Source organism: Colletotrichum fioriniae (assembly GCF_027942845.1).
Source record: "Colletotrichum fioriniae strain IMI 355084 chromosome Unknown scaffold_14, whole genome shotgun sequence".
NCBI lineage: Eukaryota > Fungi > Ascomycota > Sordariomycetes > Glomerellales > Glomerellaceae > Colletotrichum > Colletotrichum fioriniae.
The window spans coordinates 1,238,655-1,253,925 of NW_027076850.1; the positions used below are offsets into that span (position 1 = coordinate 1,238,655).

The 15,271-nt window shown below is 54.5% G+C and overlaps 3 protein-coding genes across 3 annotated transcripts; 1 reads left to right on the forward strand and 2 right to left on the reverse strand.

The window, feature by feature from the left end:
* Positions 1–260: 260 nt before the first annotated feature.
* Positions 261–3,763, reverse strand: N0V96_010461 (uncharacterized protein; the record flags this gene model as incomplete). The annotated part of the gene is made up of 2 exons (XM_065758955.1): positions 261–3,686; positions 3,758–3,763. 2 exons carry the CDS (start codon positions 3,761–3,763, stop codon positions 261–263), a joined length of 3,432 nt encoding a protein of 1,143 aa, XP_065612478.1.
* A 4,852-nt stretch (positions 3,764–8,615) lies between these two features.
* On the reverse strand, positions 8,616–10,590 carry N0V96_010462 (uncharacterized protein; the record flags this gene model as incomplete). Its single annotated transcript, XM_053197050.2, has 2 exons — positions 8,616–9,508; positions 9,831–10,590. The coding sequence occupies 2 exons, from the start codon at positions 10,588–10,590 to the stop codon at positions 8,616–8,618; spliced, it is 1,653 nt and encodes a 550-aa protein (XP_053045539.2).
* Positions 10,591–12,944: 2,354 nt separating this feature from the next.
* Positions 12,945–15,017, forward strand: CTI6 (Histone deacetylase complex subunit; the record flags this gene model as incomplete). Its single annotated transcript, XM_065758956.1, has 4 exons — positions 12,945–13,519; positions 13,695–13,988; positions 14,036–14,274; positions 14,326–15,017. The coding sequence occupies 4 exons, from the start codon at positions 12,945–12,947 to the stop codon at positions 15,015–15,017; spliced, it is 1,800 nt and encodes a 599-aa protein (XP_065612479.1).
* Between the last annotated feature and the right edge of the window lie 254 nt (positions 15,018–15,271).

A 15,271-nucleotide genomic window follows, 5' to 3' on the forward strand; every position in this document is an offset into this window, starting at 1 on the left:
CCAGAAGCCTCCTTCAAAACGCCCGCTCCCACTTGATGTTTTTGAATGTAAAAAATGAGTGAGAAAGCCAATGCGCTCTTTGGGTTGGACGAACTGGCTCATATTAAATAAAAGTGGAAGTGCTGGGCGACCAAACTTTCTTTGTGTTGTGTATGCCATAAAAGAGGAAAATTCACAAAATTAAGAACAAGGGCCTGTATATTGGCATGGCCAGTGTTAGTAGTGTAGGGGAGGCCGAGTTAACAGCATACCCCAGACGACTAGTCATCAAGCTTGAACATCCGCCTGAGCGTGCCAAACTTTTTCTTCTTCTTGCCCGAGGGATCCAACTGGACGCTCTCTTGGTCTTCTTGGTACCCCGAGGTGAGTACCTGGTTGGTGCTTCGGCGCTTCATAAACATCGGCCTGGACGCGTCCACGGGCTTGTTGTTATCAGCCGTCATCGGCCGCTTCTCTTCGTCAAAGTTCTCCTCGACAAGGGGCCAATTCTCCATGGGTAGCTTCTGGAGCTTCGACCCATTTGTACCACGGAGAGCCGAGATTTCCGAGGCGCTGCGCTCCAGTTTCGTGTCCATCCTGGCACCGCTCTCGCCGGCGGCTGGTCGAGAAATCTTCCCGGCATCAGAATCTTTTCTGCGCCGAAGGATAGACAGGAAGCTGCCTCTGCGTTCGTGATTCGGTCTGGTGCTAACAGCAGGAGCCGTGGATGACTCCATAAGCCCTCCACGAGGAGATCCGGAAGGCGGCAAACCGTGACCGTCCGATTGAGACTTCACCAGGCGGCCGCTAGCGCCAGAGACCTTTCTCGGAGACAATTTGGGCTTTTGCAAAACCGGCGGCGGTGGCGCCTCCTCTTCGCTGCTGTCGGGAAGATCCGGAGAATCTTCTGCCTTTTCGTCGTATCGTGGAGGGGGAACCTTCATTGCAGCCGCCGCAGCAGAGCTTGATGCGCGCATGCTCTTCGGCATGTTGTGCGGCGCAGGTGCAGGCGCAGTCTTTTCGTCTTCGTCGCTAGAGTCGACAAATCGGCTGTGGAATCCAGAGGGCCCAGCATCTTCTTCGTCGCTCGAGTCGCCAAAGCGACTCTTTCCAGGTTTTCCAGTCACCTTCTTAGAAGATGACTTGCCGAAAGACGGCAGGCGCATGCGACGCGTGCTTCCGTCGCTTGAGTCACTTCGCAGCGTGCCTCGCATAGTTGTACGATTGCCCATACTGATCGGTGGCTGAGACGGCGATGCAGGTGGAGACATTGACCGGAGGCTGAAGCGCGAGTTCCTACCGGCTGCCGCCTGCTCGGCCTCTCCGTTAGATCGCATCGATTTTCGGAAGCCAAATCCTTCCTGCTTTGGTCGAGACCGTCGAAAACTCGTCTCGCTGGAATCGGATCCCCGTCGACGAGGTGTCGACTGCATTGCTGCCTGCATGGCTTTCGCCATCTCTACGCTTGACATGTTGCTGTCCATAGAAAGGTGCTTAGAGCGAACATCCCGACTAGCCAGTGATGCCGAATTTGCTCGTTGCTGGGGAACATGCCCTGTTGATTGAGACGAGCCATTCTGTCTCATAGACTTTCTCATGCCTCCAGGACCCGCAGCTTGTACTTGATGAGAGCTTTGAGGAGCTTGATTGTCCGATCGCATCGACTTTCGCATGCCGGAATTCGTAGCGGCGGACGGCTGAGTCGGTGTACCGCGCATTGTCTTCTGGAGTCTGCCATTAGCTGGCGCGGCCTCTTGACCCTGCCGTCCTCGCATAGTCTTCCGAATAGCGATTGGAGGCTCTGCTTCGTCTTCTTCATCGGGGGCTCTCGTTCCAGGCTGGATTTGGTAAACGCGCTCGGGGTTGATAGAGGACTGCTGTTGTTCAACTGGGTCGCTCTTGCGAACAGACTTCTTCCTCTTGGGTTTTACGGGCTGGACAACCTCTTCGAGATCGCCTTCGGCCCCAGCTTCCTCCAACGCCTCTTGTTCAAGTTGCTTTCGCTTGTCACTCGTTAATCCTTTCCAGTAGAGCTTAGCCTTCTCCCACTCGTCCTGCGGTTGTTGCGAGCTACTTGACAACTGCGAAACGTCCGGCGTGTGGCGCGCTCTGAAGACATCAGCGTCATGAGCAGTCTCCTGATGCGAGTCTGCCAGAGCCTTTTGGTAGAGCTTCTGAGAAACCTTGTCGGAGACGGGTGATGCGACGACGGCGTCAAGGGACATGAAACCATCTCCGTCGATATCTGATAGGTCTTCGTATGCGTCACTGTAGATGCTATCGCCTTCGGACGCAGATTCGTCGGTGGGAACCGAGTGAGGAATAGCCTTTGCGGGGGCCTTGACTGTGCCATTGGACACTGCAGTCGTCGTCGGTTCATCGTGCTTTGTCACATCTGTAGTAGGCACAGCGCGGGCGTGCACGACGTTGTCTTCGCTGTCGTCATTTGGGAAACCTCCCGGAACGTCAAAGTAACTTGGACCTGACTGACTGGCCGGATCGTTGGTAACTACCTCTCTGGGAGTCGGTGTGGGCTGAATGACGGAGATGGAGGGGACAAAGTCTTCGTGCCGTTCAGTGTGGTTCTCATGAACAGGACCTGTCGAGTATTGTGGCTGGTCGAGCAAGTCAGGATGGTCGGCAATGATCTCCTCCTTCACTTGCGCAGGAGGCAAAGTTGGCGGGGGCTCCTGGATAACCTCTGAATCTTGGAATATTTCCCTCTCATCTTCGTCTTCCGAACTCGTGCTGCTGGGCGAGTAATAGCCGCTCCCTTCCATTGACGTTACCACGGGCGGCAACGGCTCTCTAAATCTGGATATGTTTGCAGGGTTCCTAGCCGTCTGCTCTTGAAGATGAAGAATCGAGCCAACATTATGATCGTTGGACTGACCGAGTGGGATCGACCGGTCTGGTGTGCGTTCCGGGGTATCTGGGCCAGATGCCGTCGGTGATTCAGTAGGACGGACGAGTGGCCGCTCATCTTCAGTGTCCCGCGGCATCTTCTCACGGACGCTGCCGAATGTGGGCAGAGCCGGTCGCGGCTGCATAACTTCGTCGTCATCGAGGGCAACTGCATCTTTCTTCCGGCTTCTGCCTAAATGGTTGTACCAATGTCTCTTCGTGCTTTGAGGACTCAGGGGAAGAGGTGAATCCTCCAGCTCGGGTTTTGCAGCAGATTGTCCTACGACCTTGGTGTTCTCATCGTCAAAGCTGACCCGTACACTCTTTTTACGTGGCATCGGCGCCTCCACTGCGGTGGCCTCACTGCCAAACCGGCTTGGCCCGGACGCTTCAGAGCCCTCATCTGAAGGTGAGGCACCACGAGATGGACTAATTGAGTGTTTCATGGCGGACTTTCGAGGAGAGACGGATCGCGGAGGAGGCTCGTGCCTGATGGCTAGTTGATCTGCGCCTAATGCAAAGCGTGCTGATCTTGCAGGACTGCTCGAGTGCGCACGTCCGTTCCGGATACTGCCATGCTGCTTAAGCTGTGGAGGGCTGTGTTGCCTTTGAGACGACATCTGTGCTGGAGCTTCGACAGCTGTGCTTTCGGATGACAGCGATGGTTGCTTTGGGGGCGCTGAAGACCTCACAGGTACTGCATCAAGAACATCAGAAACATCGTGGCGCACTACCGGCTGCTTAGCTTCGGCATCGTAGGAGTCCTCCAGGTCGTCCTCGGATTCCTCCTTCACCATAGAAGGCTTCCTTCCTAATTTAGGAGCGCCTTGGCGAGATTCCGAATGTGGTAGAACCGTAGCACCATTACTTTTACGTACATCCTGCAAAACAGGCTGCTCTACCTCGGGTTGGGTTGCCGGTTGCGCATGAGCCGGTTCTGGTTCACGTTGAGAAAGCAGTTTGGTGCTTACGACAGGTGCTGGAGACGGTTGCTGATGTGTGGGTACAGTCTTCGGCGGCACAGTCTCCTCAACTTGAGGTTGTTTTTGTTGCTCAGGTGCGCCGGTAGGAACCCGGACTTGCGGTTGTTGCTTCTGTGCTGGTGCCAAGGCCGGTGCCGGTGCCGGTAGGGGCGTAGGTGTGGGCGAAGACTCTTCAGCTGCTACCTCAGTGCCTTGCGCTCTACCCATTGTACCTTGGGCCAAGTGGGAACCACTTCTGGTCAACCCTTGCTGGTGTTTTGATTTCTTGACCGGTTTCTCAGCAGCATCTCGAACTTTCTGTTCGCTTACCAGCAGATTCACCCTAGGAACCATTCTCCTCGAATTGGGGTCATAAACAAGTGATTGGGTATCCGACGCCGTGGTGTTGCGTGACGCCGCTGATTCTGTTCGGCGGGGTGAGACATATCGCTGGCTACTTGTCATTGACATGCTCTCGACGGTTGGTGATGCCGGGGGCGATGCGCCTGGCACCCTCGGATATGAAAAGTTTATGGAAGAAGTTGGGCTTACAGCTCCCGGGCGAGACTCTGGAGAGGCGACACGCATCTGGGCATCCGACGTTCTCACGTTGGCCAAGTTGCCCTCGTGTGCGGCCCCAAACCACGATCCGGCGCCATCTTGTTTCTTCTGACTCGCTACGCGGAATGGCTGCATCTGTAAGCTCGTCGACCTCTTGTGGGAGGAACTCTGGTTCGTGATGGATCGCACGTCATCCGGGATATTCGGGACCGGCGGCGCATCGGCGGCAGCAGCCACTGGTGTTCGGTGTGGTGAAGGTGAGCGGAAGGTGCGTTCGGTCATGGAGCTCTGACTAGGTGATCGGTGCAGGTCCCGTTGAAAATCCTGGCTTCGCTGCGAGGAGACTGATCGACTGCGCCTTTGCGTTCGCTTTGTCTGTACTTCGGCGACATTGATGGGAGTCGTAGGTCGCGATCGCAGAGCGGCGGCGGCGGCGGCGGATGATAGAGACGAGCTGGATGCGCGTCGCGCGAAGGCTGAGGCAGCTGCAGTAGCAGCATTAGGGTTTGCGGTTGCGGCTGTCAATGGCTAGATGGCAACAGGGTCAGTTGTAAATCACAGACTCCAAGAACGAAGGCAGCGCAGGTCGCATGGGAGAATGCTCTTGGTGGTGGTGAAGAATCAACATGCAGCAAGCCAGTACGGCGAGAAAACTATAAGCTGAAAAGCATCAGTCGGCACAATGACGACATACCTGACTGGCCTGACGGTGCCGTCGCGACCCTCCAAACATGTTTGCTTTGAGTTCGGAAATATCGATCAACGGCGCATGGCCTGAGATGGTTTCGTAGCAAGTTGCATGGAATTAAAGGTGTAGTAGGAGAAATACGAAAGCGCAGGAAGAAAAGTTGGTAAGTAAAAAGAAAATAAAGGTAGACTGAGGAACGAAGGCCTCAGGGTGTGGTGGGAGGGGAGGTAGGTTGGATGACTTTGGAGAGTTGGAGATTGTCCTGGGGAGGCCGAGAGACAGAGAGAGGGCGTAGGGTGGTGGTGTCGGTGGACGTCTGCGCCTTTGACTGGTGATGTTCCGGGGAGGAAAGGTAAATGGGCGAGCTGGGGTGGGAGATGTGGTGGATTAGAGGGATGGACGTGGATGGGACGGGATGCGATGGGATGATGACGGAAGAGGTGAGTCGGATTCAGCCACGATGGGGTGGGAGGGGCCCCCTGCTCCGTGCGCTGCTTTCATTTCACGTTTTTCTTTCCCTCCCATTCCGTTCCTGTCAGTACATTATCCACTACCTTACCTTACAGAGAGTGAGAGGTACAGCAGGACAACAAAAATGCAATGCAAAAGGCAGTGAGCGACCTGCGCCTTACCGCTGCTGGCTGGAGGCTACTTCTTTCTGCTGGAATCACCCTTGTTTCGCCTCTGCCGCCTTTCTGCTTTGGGACGACGCCATGCCGGGTCTGGCCCAGTGTCTCAAAGCAAGAGGGTGCCAATCCGACGGGCCCTGCTGCTAAAATCAAAATGCCCCATGTCGAGCTGGCCTGGCGCTGGGCAGCAGCATTTCAGCGGGGTTGGGAGCTTGTTGCTACCAACTTTGCTGGCAAATTCCTTCGCTCGCTGGTACAGCGGTAGACAACGATCTACTGCGGGAGCCGGGACGCCTGCGAAGTTTTCTTGCGACAGCTTCGATGACCTGGCGATCCTGTGTCTCACAGGCATTGGTCCACTTCCATCCGAGAAAAGACAAAGATTAAAGCAAACCATCGGCCCAAGAAGTTGCTTAGGTTTTGGATTGGATGCTTGGAAATCCCATCAATGCCGTCGTCGTCATCAAGAAACAGCTCACACAGCCAAAGATTGTCTTGACACCTGTATCCTGTACAGACAGAAACATCGCGCTAGATACCTATCACAATTACTTACTTACCTAGTGTCGCAATGGACTCGAGGAACACGCATCAATCTGGGACGTCTATCTGTTTCCATTGTCCCCCCTTGTCCAACCCCCGACGATCCATCCGTCGTGTCTGAGAGGTCAACCTAGAAGTCTCACGTCTTTGAAGGTACAGGTCCTACCGAACGAACTAATCGAGTCTCGGCTGTTTTGGTGAGGCAGCCACGGCAGCCAACCGAGGAGCCCGCTCTTCTTTTTTTCCCTTTCGCAATCCAAAGCCCTTTCCAAAGTTCCGTGGTTCCCATGAGGTATGGAGGCGGCTCAGCCAACGGCAGGAAGTGCCACCACCACCACCACCACCACCACCTGTGGGTGTACAAAAGTACGCGAGTACATCCACCCACCGACGGATACGTCAAAGTTCCAGAGTGCCGAACCTCATGTGGAGCAGTTGATCGACGTCCTCGTAGAACCTTGAGCCTGGGGGGGGGGCTTGCGTTGCGGTGCGGTGGGTGGATGGGACAGGGTTGTTTCAGGCCTGGCCCGACTGACAGCGAAGCTTTTCCAGTTCTCTGCTCTGCTCTGTTCTGTTCAGTCTCCCTCCCGAATCTCCGTGATCCACCCCTGGCTATTTCTAACTGGGCACTTTTGGGGGGGCAAGTCTTATTATGATTTGGAACTCTCCGGCGCAATCCCGCCGACGGCTTGCGCGGAAACGGCTCTAGCGGATGGTGAGAAGCTTGATTTCAGATCTTGTCTGTTCTCATTCTCTCTGAGTTACCTTGGACGGACCGCCCCGATTGAGGCTTTGCGATCATTAGACTTGTCAAATATCGAAAGAGAAGATACTTGATGACACCAATGCGATCCGGAGCGACTCTCCGAAGATGCCCCTCCTCCTCCGACCCCAATAACACCTACTACAACCAGCTCCATCACTCCCCAAAAACACATCATCAATCTCCAAGGTCCATGCATGTTCCCCAAGCCGCAATGATCAACCACACAAGGAGACAGAAAGAAAAAAAGAAAAAAAAATCTCCTCAGCAGTCAACCAGACCCAACTCCCAGAAAGCCAAACATTCCCTAGGCGGATAGCGCGGTCAGTGTCCACGGGTAGCGTTGGAATCCGGTCTTTTACGCTGCGACCTCCGCCGGTAGGCCAAGCTATCTCTATTTTAATTCCTACCTTACCTCACGTTCAACGTTCTAAACACGAAAGAGCCCAAAAACAGACATGGAAACAATCGTATTGGGTTGTTTCTGATGCTTCAAATTCTCCTCATACCATTCACTCTCCTTGGCTCGTGAGGAAACAAACGCCAAGCTGCAAAATCAAGCAACATGAGTGAGGCGGACTAGGAGCAGCTGGGAAACTCCGAATAATGACGGGGTCATGAGGTACTAAGTATGAAGGAGCCGCTTAATAAGGCAATATTCTGCAATTAACGAGTCGTTGGCTTAGGGTCGCGATGGAGGAGGTGGCTAGACCTACCGCTAAAACCACCTTAGTCAGTGCAGAGATCCGTGACGTCATACCTGGTAGGTGCATCTAGCTACGGGTCTTTTACAATGAACCTCATGCCTGAGAGTGCTGAGGCAGAGGAGGTCTACCAGAGATACACCTGAAAAGCAATCGGTGGAGACAGTCACCAACAATTAGATGGAATTCAGGTAAGGGTGGTCAATTCTGCTGGGGAAGACTTGTTGTAGTCTAGGGGAAAGGCGTGTGTGTATGTATCTTTGACAAGTGACCGTCACGAGGCGTTCGACAACCTCCCGTCTCCCTTTCCTGAGCCTCAAAAGTCTAGACCTGGCTGAACCAGTATCCATGCTTGCCCGCTGATTAAAGTTCCAAGCCTCCCTCTACGGCTTTCCAAACAGACAACAGCACGAGCTTGATTCTTAGCTCGATGATCTATTAGAAGGCATGGGCAATGCTTGGTGGGTTCCATCATCGTGGCATAGGACTCGTACTCTCTGAGGCGAGTATTGCCTATTTTTTTTCTCTTGTGTTTTCGGTTGTTAACTTTCATTGCTGATAATGGTGGTGGCTAGTGATAGTAACATGTTGATGATGGGGCGTATTCCAAAGGGTGGCTGAAATGCGCCTTTGTCCAAACCCAAGTTGATGGGTCATGATACTCCCGATATCATCAAGTCATGTCCAAGTGGGTTGGTGTTCCCTCCACCTGCCAGCCAACCGACCAATGGTCAGTTTCCAATGCTGAGACATCTAAGGCCAATGCTGTGCTCGGATTGATGCGACAACGGGTATAGTGAAGTAGGGGTAAGCGAAAGAGACCACATGCGGTCACCAAAATCACAGTGTTGTGCACCCCAGGAAGCCCGCGAGTGGACCTCTTCAGTCAACTGCCTCGCCAGGATCATCCACCTCATTCTGGTCTCCGCCGCAGTCGCTGCAGGTTGTATGTGGGCAAGTACACTCTTGGTCTGGATCGTCGCTGAGCAACATCGGCGGGTCGTCTTGAGAGTATGTATCTTCAAAGTCTTCGTCGTTGTGATAGTTGCCATTTGGATAATCGTCAAGATAGTCATCGCCAGGACTGGAGTTGCTCTCATCGGGTCCAACAGGAGCATGAGCACCTTGGTCCTCGGTTTGGTTCTGAACTGATGTCGCCTTGGCAGGCGACTTGGCTTGCTTCCTGGCCTTTCTGCCCTTTGTTTTGGCCTTCTCCAAAAGTCGCTTCCGTTCTGATTCTTTCTCGCGGGCTTTCTTGTCCTTGATCTCGTATTGCCGGATCAAGGCATATGGAGGCGAGCCAAAGATTCTCTCATACTCGCAAAACTCGCAAATCCACATATCTTCAAGCTTGGGTGGATTTTTGTAGTATTTCTCCTCGGCTTCCTGGCGGCGTGACTTGGCTGCATTACGCAGTTCCTTCTCGGCAAGCTGACGGCGCTTCTTCTTCGACATGGGCCGGGGAGCTTTCTTGCCGGCAGGCGCAGGATCGCCTGAGCCAGTATCCGTGCCGGCGGCATCTGGCGTAGTCTGTGTCGCCATTGAGGCGTGTCTGGGTTGTCTGGGATATCCGGGATGGGAGATCGCAGGATCAGTTCCGGGCCAGTGAGGCTTTGGAACTGGGGAGTCGCAAGTGAAGGTAAACTGAGTGGCAGTGGGGCTAGATTTGACGCTGGAGGATTGCTGATGGAGGAGGCTCACGTTCTCCTGACCTGGAGCTGAGTGGACCTTTTCTGCGTTCGCAATGGCACTTGAAATGATGCCGGGATTTTCATCTGTGGATGTAAGGATTAGCGGCGCATCCCAAGAACGCAGCGTTGCGATAAATACGCAAGATAACGAGGATGCTGTGATCGCCGTGGGAAAGGCTGAGCTGAGGAAGCTGAGGAGTCGCTGTTTGTACTCAATAGAGTGGCTGCCTGCGTTTGGAATCGAAAGGTGCAGGAACAACCTGCTGTGAGGTGCAGCTGCCGCCTTCCCTTTCATTCAACAGCAACCACCCCCGCCATCAAGCACTGCAGCATCCCATCAGGCTTCTCCCACCTCTCTCGTCTAATTTCCGCCCCAAACACACAGGGAACAGTCGTTCACACTTACTTGGTGTTGCCCATTGAGGCGGCCGGATCTTGGCTCCCCTGCCCACCCAATTGTTTGTTGCGTCGGATAGAGCCCTGAGTGGACTTCTTCCATTTCTTGATCTTCCAAATCTGCCTCTTCCTGGTCCCGAGATGCCTTGATTGTTTCCAACAAAACCTCCAGCCCCATAGTATGACGGCGATATCGATCCAGCGAGGTCACCGTGGTCGTTTGACGAAGACATGACTGTTGATACACCTATGGAGTTGATGTCACCCATGGAATGTACACCAGATAGCGTCGAGTCTCCAGCAGTCGGAATCTTCCTCTTCTTCTTGTTATTGGTGTTCTCGAACGATTCGTACCCATCCGCTGAGGATGTTGTCGAAGGAGGCGGCTGAGGGCTGGGGTGCTTCGAGTGTTCCGGTTTCGGAGGCTTCGTTGAGACGCGGTTGAGTATCTCTGGATGCGAACGCCGTACAACTTTGCTGCTGCTCAGCGCCAATTCCTCCTCGTCGCTCTCTCCAATCGCTGGGGTCCCTCGGGCTGCTCCTCCATACCCTCCATTACCTCTACTCGCACCGTTCACGCCTCCTGCCCTGAAGGGCATCTCATCTCGCACAATGTTTGGGTAGTAGAACAGAGGGCTACTGTTGTGGTTCGCAGGGGGGTACTCGATGGAGTCCGCCACCTCGGGAGAGAGGCGTTCCCTCAAGCGACGCTTCGGCAAGGGACGAATCGGCCTCTGGGGGAATAGAGAGGAGACGCTTTCGGGAGACATTGTTCGATTATGACCTGCTTCCGCATAAGAACCATCGAGGTTAGCAAGCTTCTCGGTCGAATGGTAAAGCCTCAGGCCGGTGAGTTTCAAAGGCGCATGACCTGTGCAGTCGGCCGCCACAGCCAGCTCCAAAGTCTCGAGCGCCGACGAAGCAGCGCCTGACATTCGGCGGAGGGCTACAGTGGCAGCATCCTTCGAAAGCAGTGGTCGAGGAGGTGGATATGGCAAGGTGGTGGCGGGAGTTGAACTTGGAGAAGAGCGACGCATACCCATAACACCTCATGCTACAAGCCATGCAAGGCAGGCCAACGCGGACAGTGCGATTCACGTTACGAAGCTTGAGGCTGCTAGCAGTGCGACGGGAGGTCGTATTGTTGTTGCTAGAGCAAAAAAAGGCTCTCGTTCGGTGGTGGGTTGGGAGATTCGAGGGGAGGGGGGGTATGGATCCGTATTAAATGCGGGAGGAGCTCGTAACCCTTGATTCCTGAGTTTGCCCAACCATCAGCGTATGTCCGCAATAGAGAGCTGGCCCATCGACAAGCCAGACAAACATTTGCTGCACGTTCAACCAGGTCCGATCGATAATTTCCTCCTACCCTTGAGCGAATCAAGGGAGCGTTGCACAAAGAGGCTCAGGTAAGGTACGAGCGGACCTCTACTTATTCGCCAGAAGAGGGGAGCGGGCATACCAACTCGGTCCACCAGAATTCGGCCGGGTTTGCTCCGTGTTCGACTTTGGGCACGCAGGAGCTAGAACAAGCAGAGTGTGCGGTCTGGCGCAAGATGTTGTTCAGGTAAAATGCAAAGGCGACAGCTAGGGTACTCGAGCTCTGAACGAAGTGTGGGAAAGTCAGCGTTGGTATCGAATTCCCCAGCTTTGATTGCTAATGACAGCATTTGATAATGTCTGGTGTGTGATTAGGAGACGTAGGTCAACGAGGGCCGCTCGAAACGCATTAGATAAGCAAGCCAGGGCTCCGCTGCGGATGGACTGGCCGGGGTGGGAGGTTGGGGCGGGCCTTTTGGGGGGTTACCTGATGGATCCAGAACCCAAAGCTCGAGGCGGACAGGCGGGAGAGAGAGAGTGACGAGGTAAGGTAAGGTAGGGAAGGGTTAAAGTGATTGAGGTGGAAGTGGAAAGAGAAGAGATGCACACACACTGTGTGCTGTGCATAAAAGTGACTCGCCGCAGAATGCAGAACGGAAGAGACAGCGGGAGAGCGGGTGGTAAATTGGGCTTCGAGATTAGACGAGCACGGTTGGCAGGGGAAAATCATGGACTGTAGCTTTTGGCGGGGGACCTGTGCTTTGGGAGATGCCATGTAAGGTACTCCGTACTCCGTTACCTTAGGTAAGGTAGGTAGGTTGGTGGGTTCGGAAGAAAATCCCTGACGCTGCTCAGTTGGCTGGTCTCAGGTACTCCGATTTTCTGCCTTTTTGGAGGGCAATTTGTGGGAGAAGCACAGTGCCGCCCAAAGTCGCTAGTACACAGACTGTCATCGCCATGGTTTTTCCGACGGCAGCACAGCACAAGACGCACAACACAATTCCCATCCATCCCACCTCCGCTCCCCGAGATCCATTCCTCTCTCTTTCTTTTGTGCAGGGACTTATGCAGCACAATCACCTTTATAGCCATTGGTAAGGTAGACGGCAGCCCATTGGCAGCACCTGGCCCCAGCCCCGCAAAGCTGCTCTTTTCCCTGGGTGCGTTGCTCGGAGGGCACCTCAGTGGCAGTGGCAGCTCCCGTCCTGCACGCCAGAGCCAAAGAGGCTGCCGCACCACACTTTACAAGCCCGAAAGAAGTGCGGTGCTGCTGGTCTGTCGCCTGTCGGTTTCCTTCACCCAGAGAACCATTCTCCCAGGGCGCACTCTTTCTCTGACCTTTTCCACCTCCCCACGCCGGCTCCTCTCTCTCCTCTTCTTCACTCTACCGACCCGTCACGACATGAATCTACCTTGTTCTCGATTGACAGATATGCGAACTGTTCGATTCCCTCAAAAGAATTGCTCGAGTACCCGAATCCTCCCTTCTCACTAGCCCGAACTGCGAGTCGCGCCCATCCATTTCTTGCTACTCTCTCGCTCGCACGATTGCCCTCCCACTACAACCACAACAACCCACCCGGCCTGCTCTCTGCCCACTCTCGTTACCTTACCTTACCAATCTTCCCCCTCGCCCCGATATCCCAATTCTACTCTCTGCCTCCTGGCTTCAACTCTTGCGACTGCGACATCCTGTACTGCGTCACTCACACGCCGCTGCCGCCGACTCTTCCTCCCCTCCTCCTCACTCTTCCGAACTCTTCCTCACCTTCCTCCTCTCTCTCCGCCGTCCCCTTACGCTGCCTCAATGGCACCACCCTCCCCTCGACGTTCTTCACGAGCCCGAGGCAACACAGTCTCTCAATCACAGCAATCCTCGACAACGTCGAGTCTTTCGAGTCGCGGCGAACGAACGACCAGATCCCTCAACAAGACCTCTTCCGCCAAGTCCACCCCGAGCGCCTCGCTCTCTTCGGAACCACCCGAAGACCTGGAGGACGCCCTCCCCTCACGGCGCCGAACCCGCGCGCAAGAAGACGCTCGCGACAAGCCTCGTGTCGATCCCTACGATATGGCCACCGGCAGTGACGACGTCCAAGAGGACGACGAGTCCGTACGCTGCGTCTGTGGTTTCGACGAATACCCGGGACCTCCGCCCTTTGAAGAGGATTCCAAGCACGGGAAACACAACCCAGAGGCCGACTTCTTCGCTAGCATCGAGTTGTCAGATGAGGTCTCTGGTCTCTTCGTCCAGTGCGACGTCTGCAAAGTCTGGCAACATGGTGCCTGCGTCGGCATTTTCACCGAGGAGAGCTCTCCCGATGAGTACTTTTGCGAAAAGTGTCGCAAGGATCTACACAAGATTCACGCAGCAGCTAACGGGTAAGCATTCCACCTTCCGTCGAGGAGCTCTCGGTGTCTTGTCGCCCACATACCCGCCATTGACTGTAAAGCGTCGGTCGGCGGCGAGGTGACTGGGGGAATCGGACTTGGATACGGCGAGGCTCAATCCATGTCGCCTCTGGAATCTTGACAATGCTGACTTTTCTCTCCTCAGACAACGGTACTCGAACTACTTGCCTCTCAATCGTCCGTCGCGCGCAACATCCCGAGCCGCATCCTTAGTGAAGGATGGCACCAGATCGCCCAAAGAATCAGGCAGGAACGGGGGCCGCGCCTCTTCTGCTACCCAGGCCTCGAAGCGAAGGTCAACAATGAACAGCCGGGATGCCGCATACGATGAGGATGAACAATTGCGGCGGGCCATCGAGGCTAGCAAAGAAGAAACCATTTCGGAGCCCACGGAGACTACGTCAAGACGAACCAAGCGAGGTCGTAGTGACAGTCTTGAGTGAGTCGCCAACCTTTCACTACGCTGACTCCCGCTAATAGTCGTAGGAACTCGGCAAGCCTCAAGAGACAGCGAACCAGTTCGCCATCAATGTCACCGCCCCCAGAGAAGACCGAAGCCATCGAGGATGAAACAGACGAAGAAAACAATGGCAGAAATGGCCAGTCGAAGAAGCCTCGCGGCACACGTACGCAACGTGAAAAGTCGGATCGAGAAGAGCGCGATCGCCAGCGAGCAGAAGCAGCCAATCGACGGAAGGGTCGTGCAGATCGTAGGAGAGCTGAGGGTACGACTCCTGTAAATCCGGGTAAGGAATCTGAAGCTCACGTGGGCGCAGAATCGGATCCGTCAGAAGAGGTCCCCCTCGCGACAGCTCGGCCTGCTGTCAAACCGACCACCGAGCCTGTGGTGCCTGTCGAGGCGCCCCCGTCCTCTGCCCCGACCCCGGATACTCCGCCTGCAAATCAGGCACCGGTCGGGAGTTCACACAAGAAGACAAGTCGTAACAACCAGAAGAGGGGCAAGGGTCGAAACCAATACACAAAAGATCGAGACGATAACGAAGACACACCAGCGAGGTCAATGTCCAGAGATATTGGCCGGAATCATGACGACCATACCGGCGCTGGCACTAGCAAACACTCACATTCCGACCATCCCAAGCACACCCGAACAAAAGCAAACAGTGCCCACAGCAAAGTATCAATGAACGACATGAAACGCAGAGTTTCGGCGTTCCTCGACTTCATTTCCAAAACACAAGTGGAATTGGCTGGCGAAGCACTACCGGGATCCAGGAGTAGCCAAAATAGCTCCCAACAACAAAGTCCTCGCGCAACGGCTGCGCCAGATGCGCCAAAGATTAGCGTCAACGGCGACTCCGCAGTAGCAAAGAACTCGCCAATCGGTACTGCGGCAACAGACGGGAATGGGCCCGAGTCGAAAGATTTTAAAGCATTGAATTGCGTGGAAATGATGGATGCCCTGACGCGCGACCTGCTGCGATGGCAGAATCAATATGCGTCATGAGCAGGCCTGGATTGGCCGTAGCTGTCCTCTATATAAGCGAATAGTCGCTCACTTGAAGCCGAATGGTTGCTTTCGTTTCGGAGTACGATATCAAGAGTCTGCCCTCGACGGCACTTGGCGACTCTGTACGGTTTGATGTTTCTTGGCGTTTGGTCTGTTTTGGGGTGTTGAAAATGGTATTTGAACAAAAAGCTTGAAGGCAGTTCAATCACGAATTGTTGCTCATGTACGCACTGGTTGTGCGGTTCTACTTT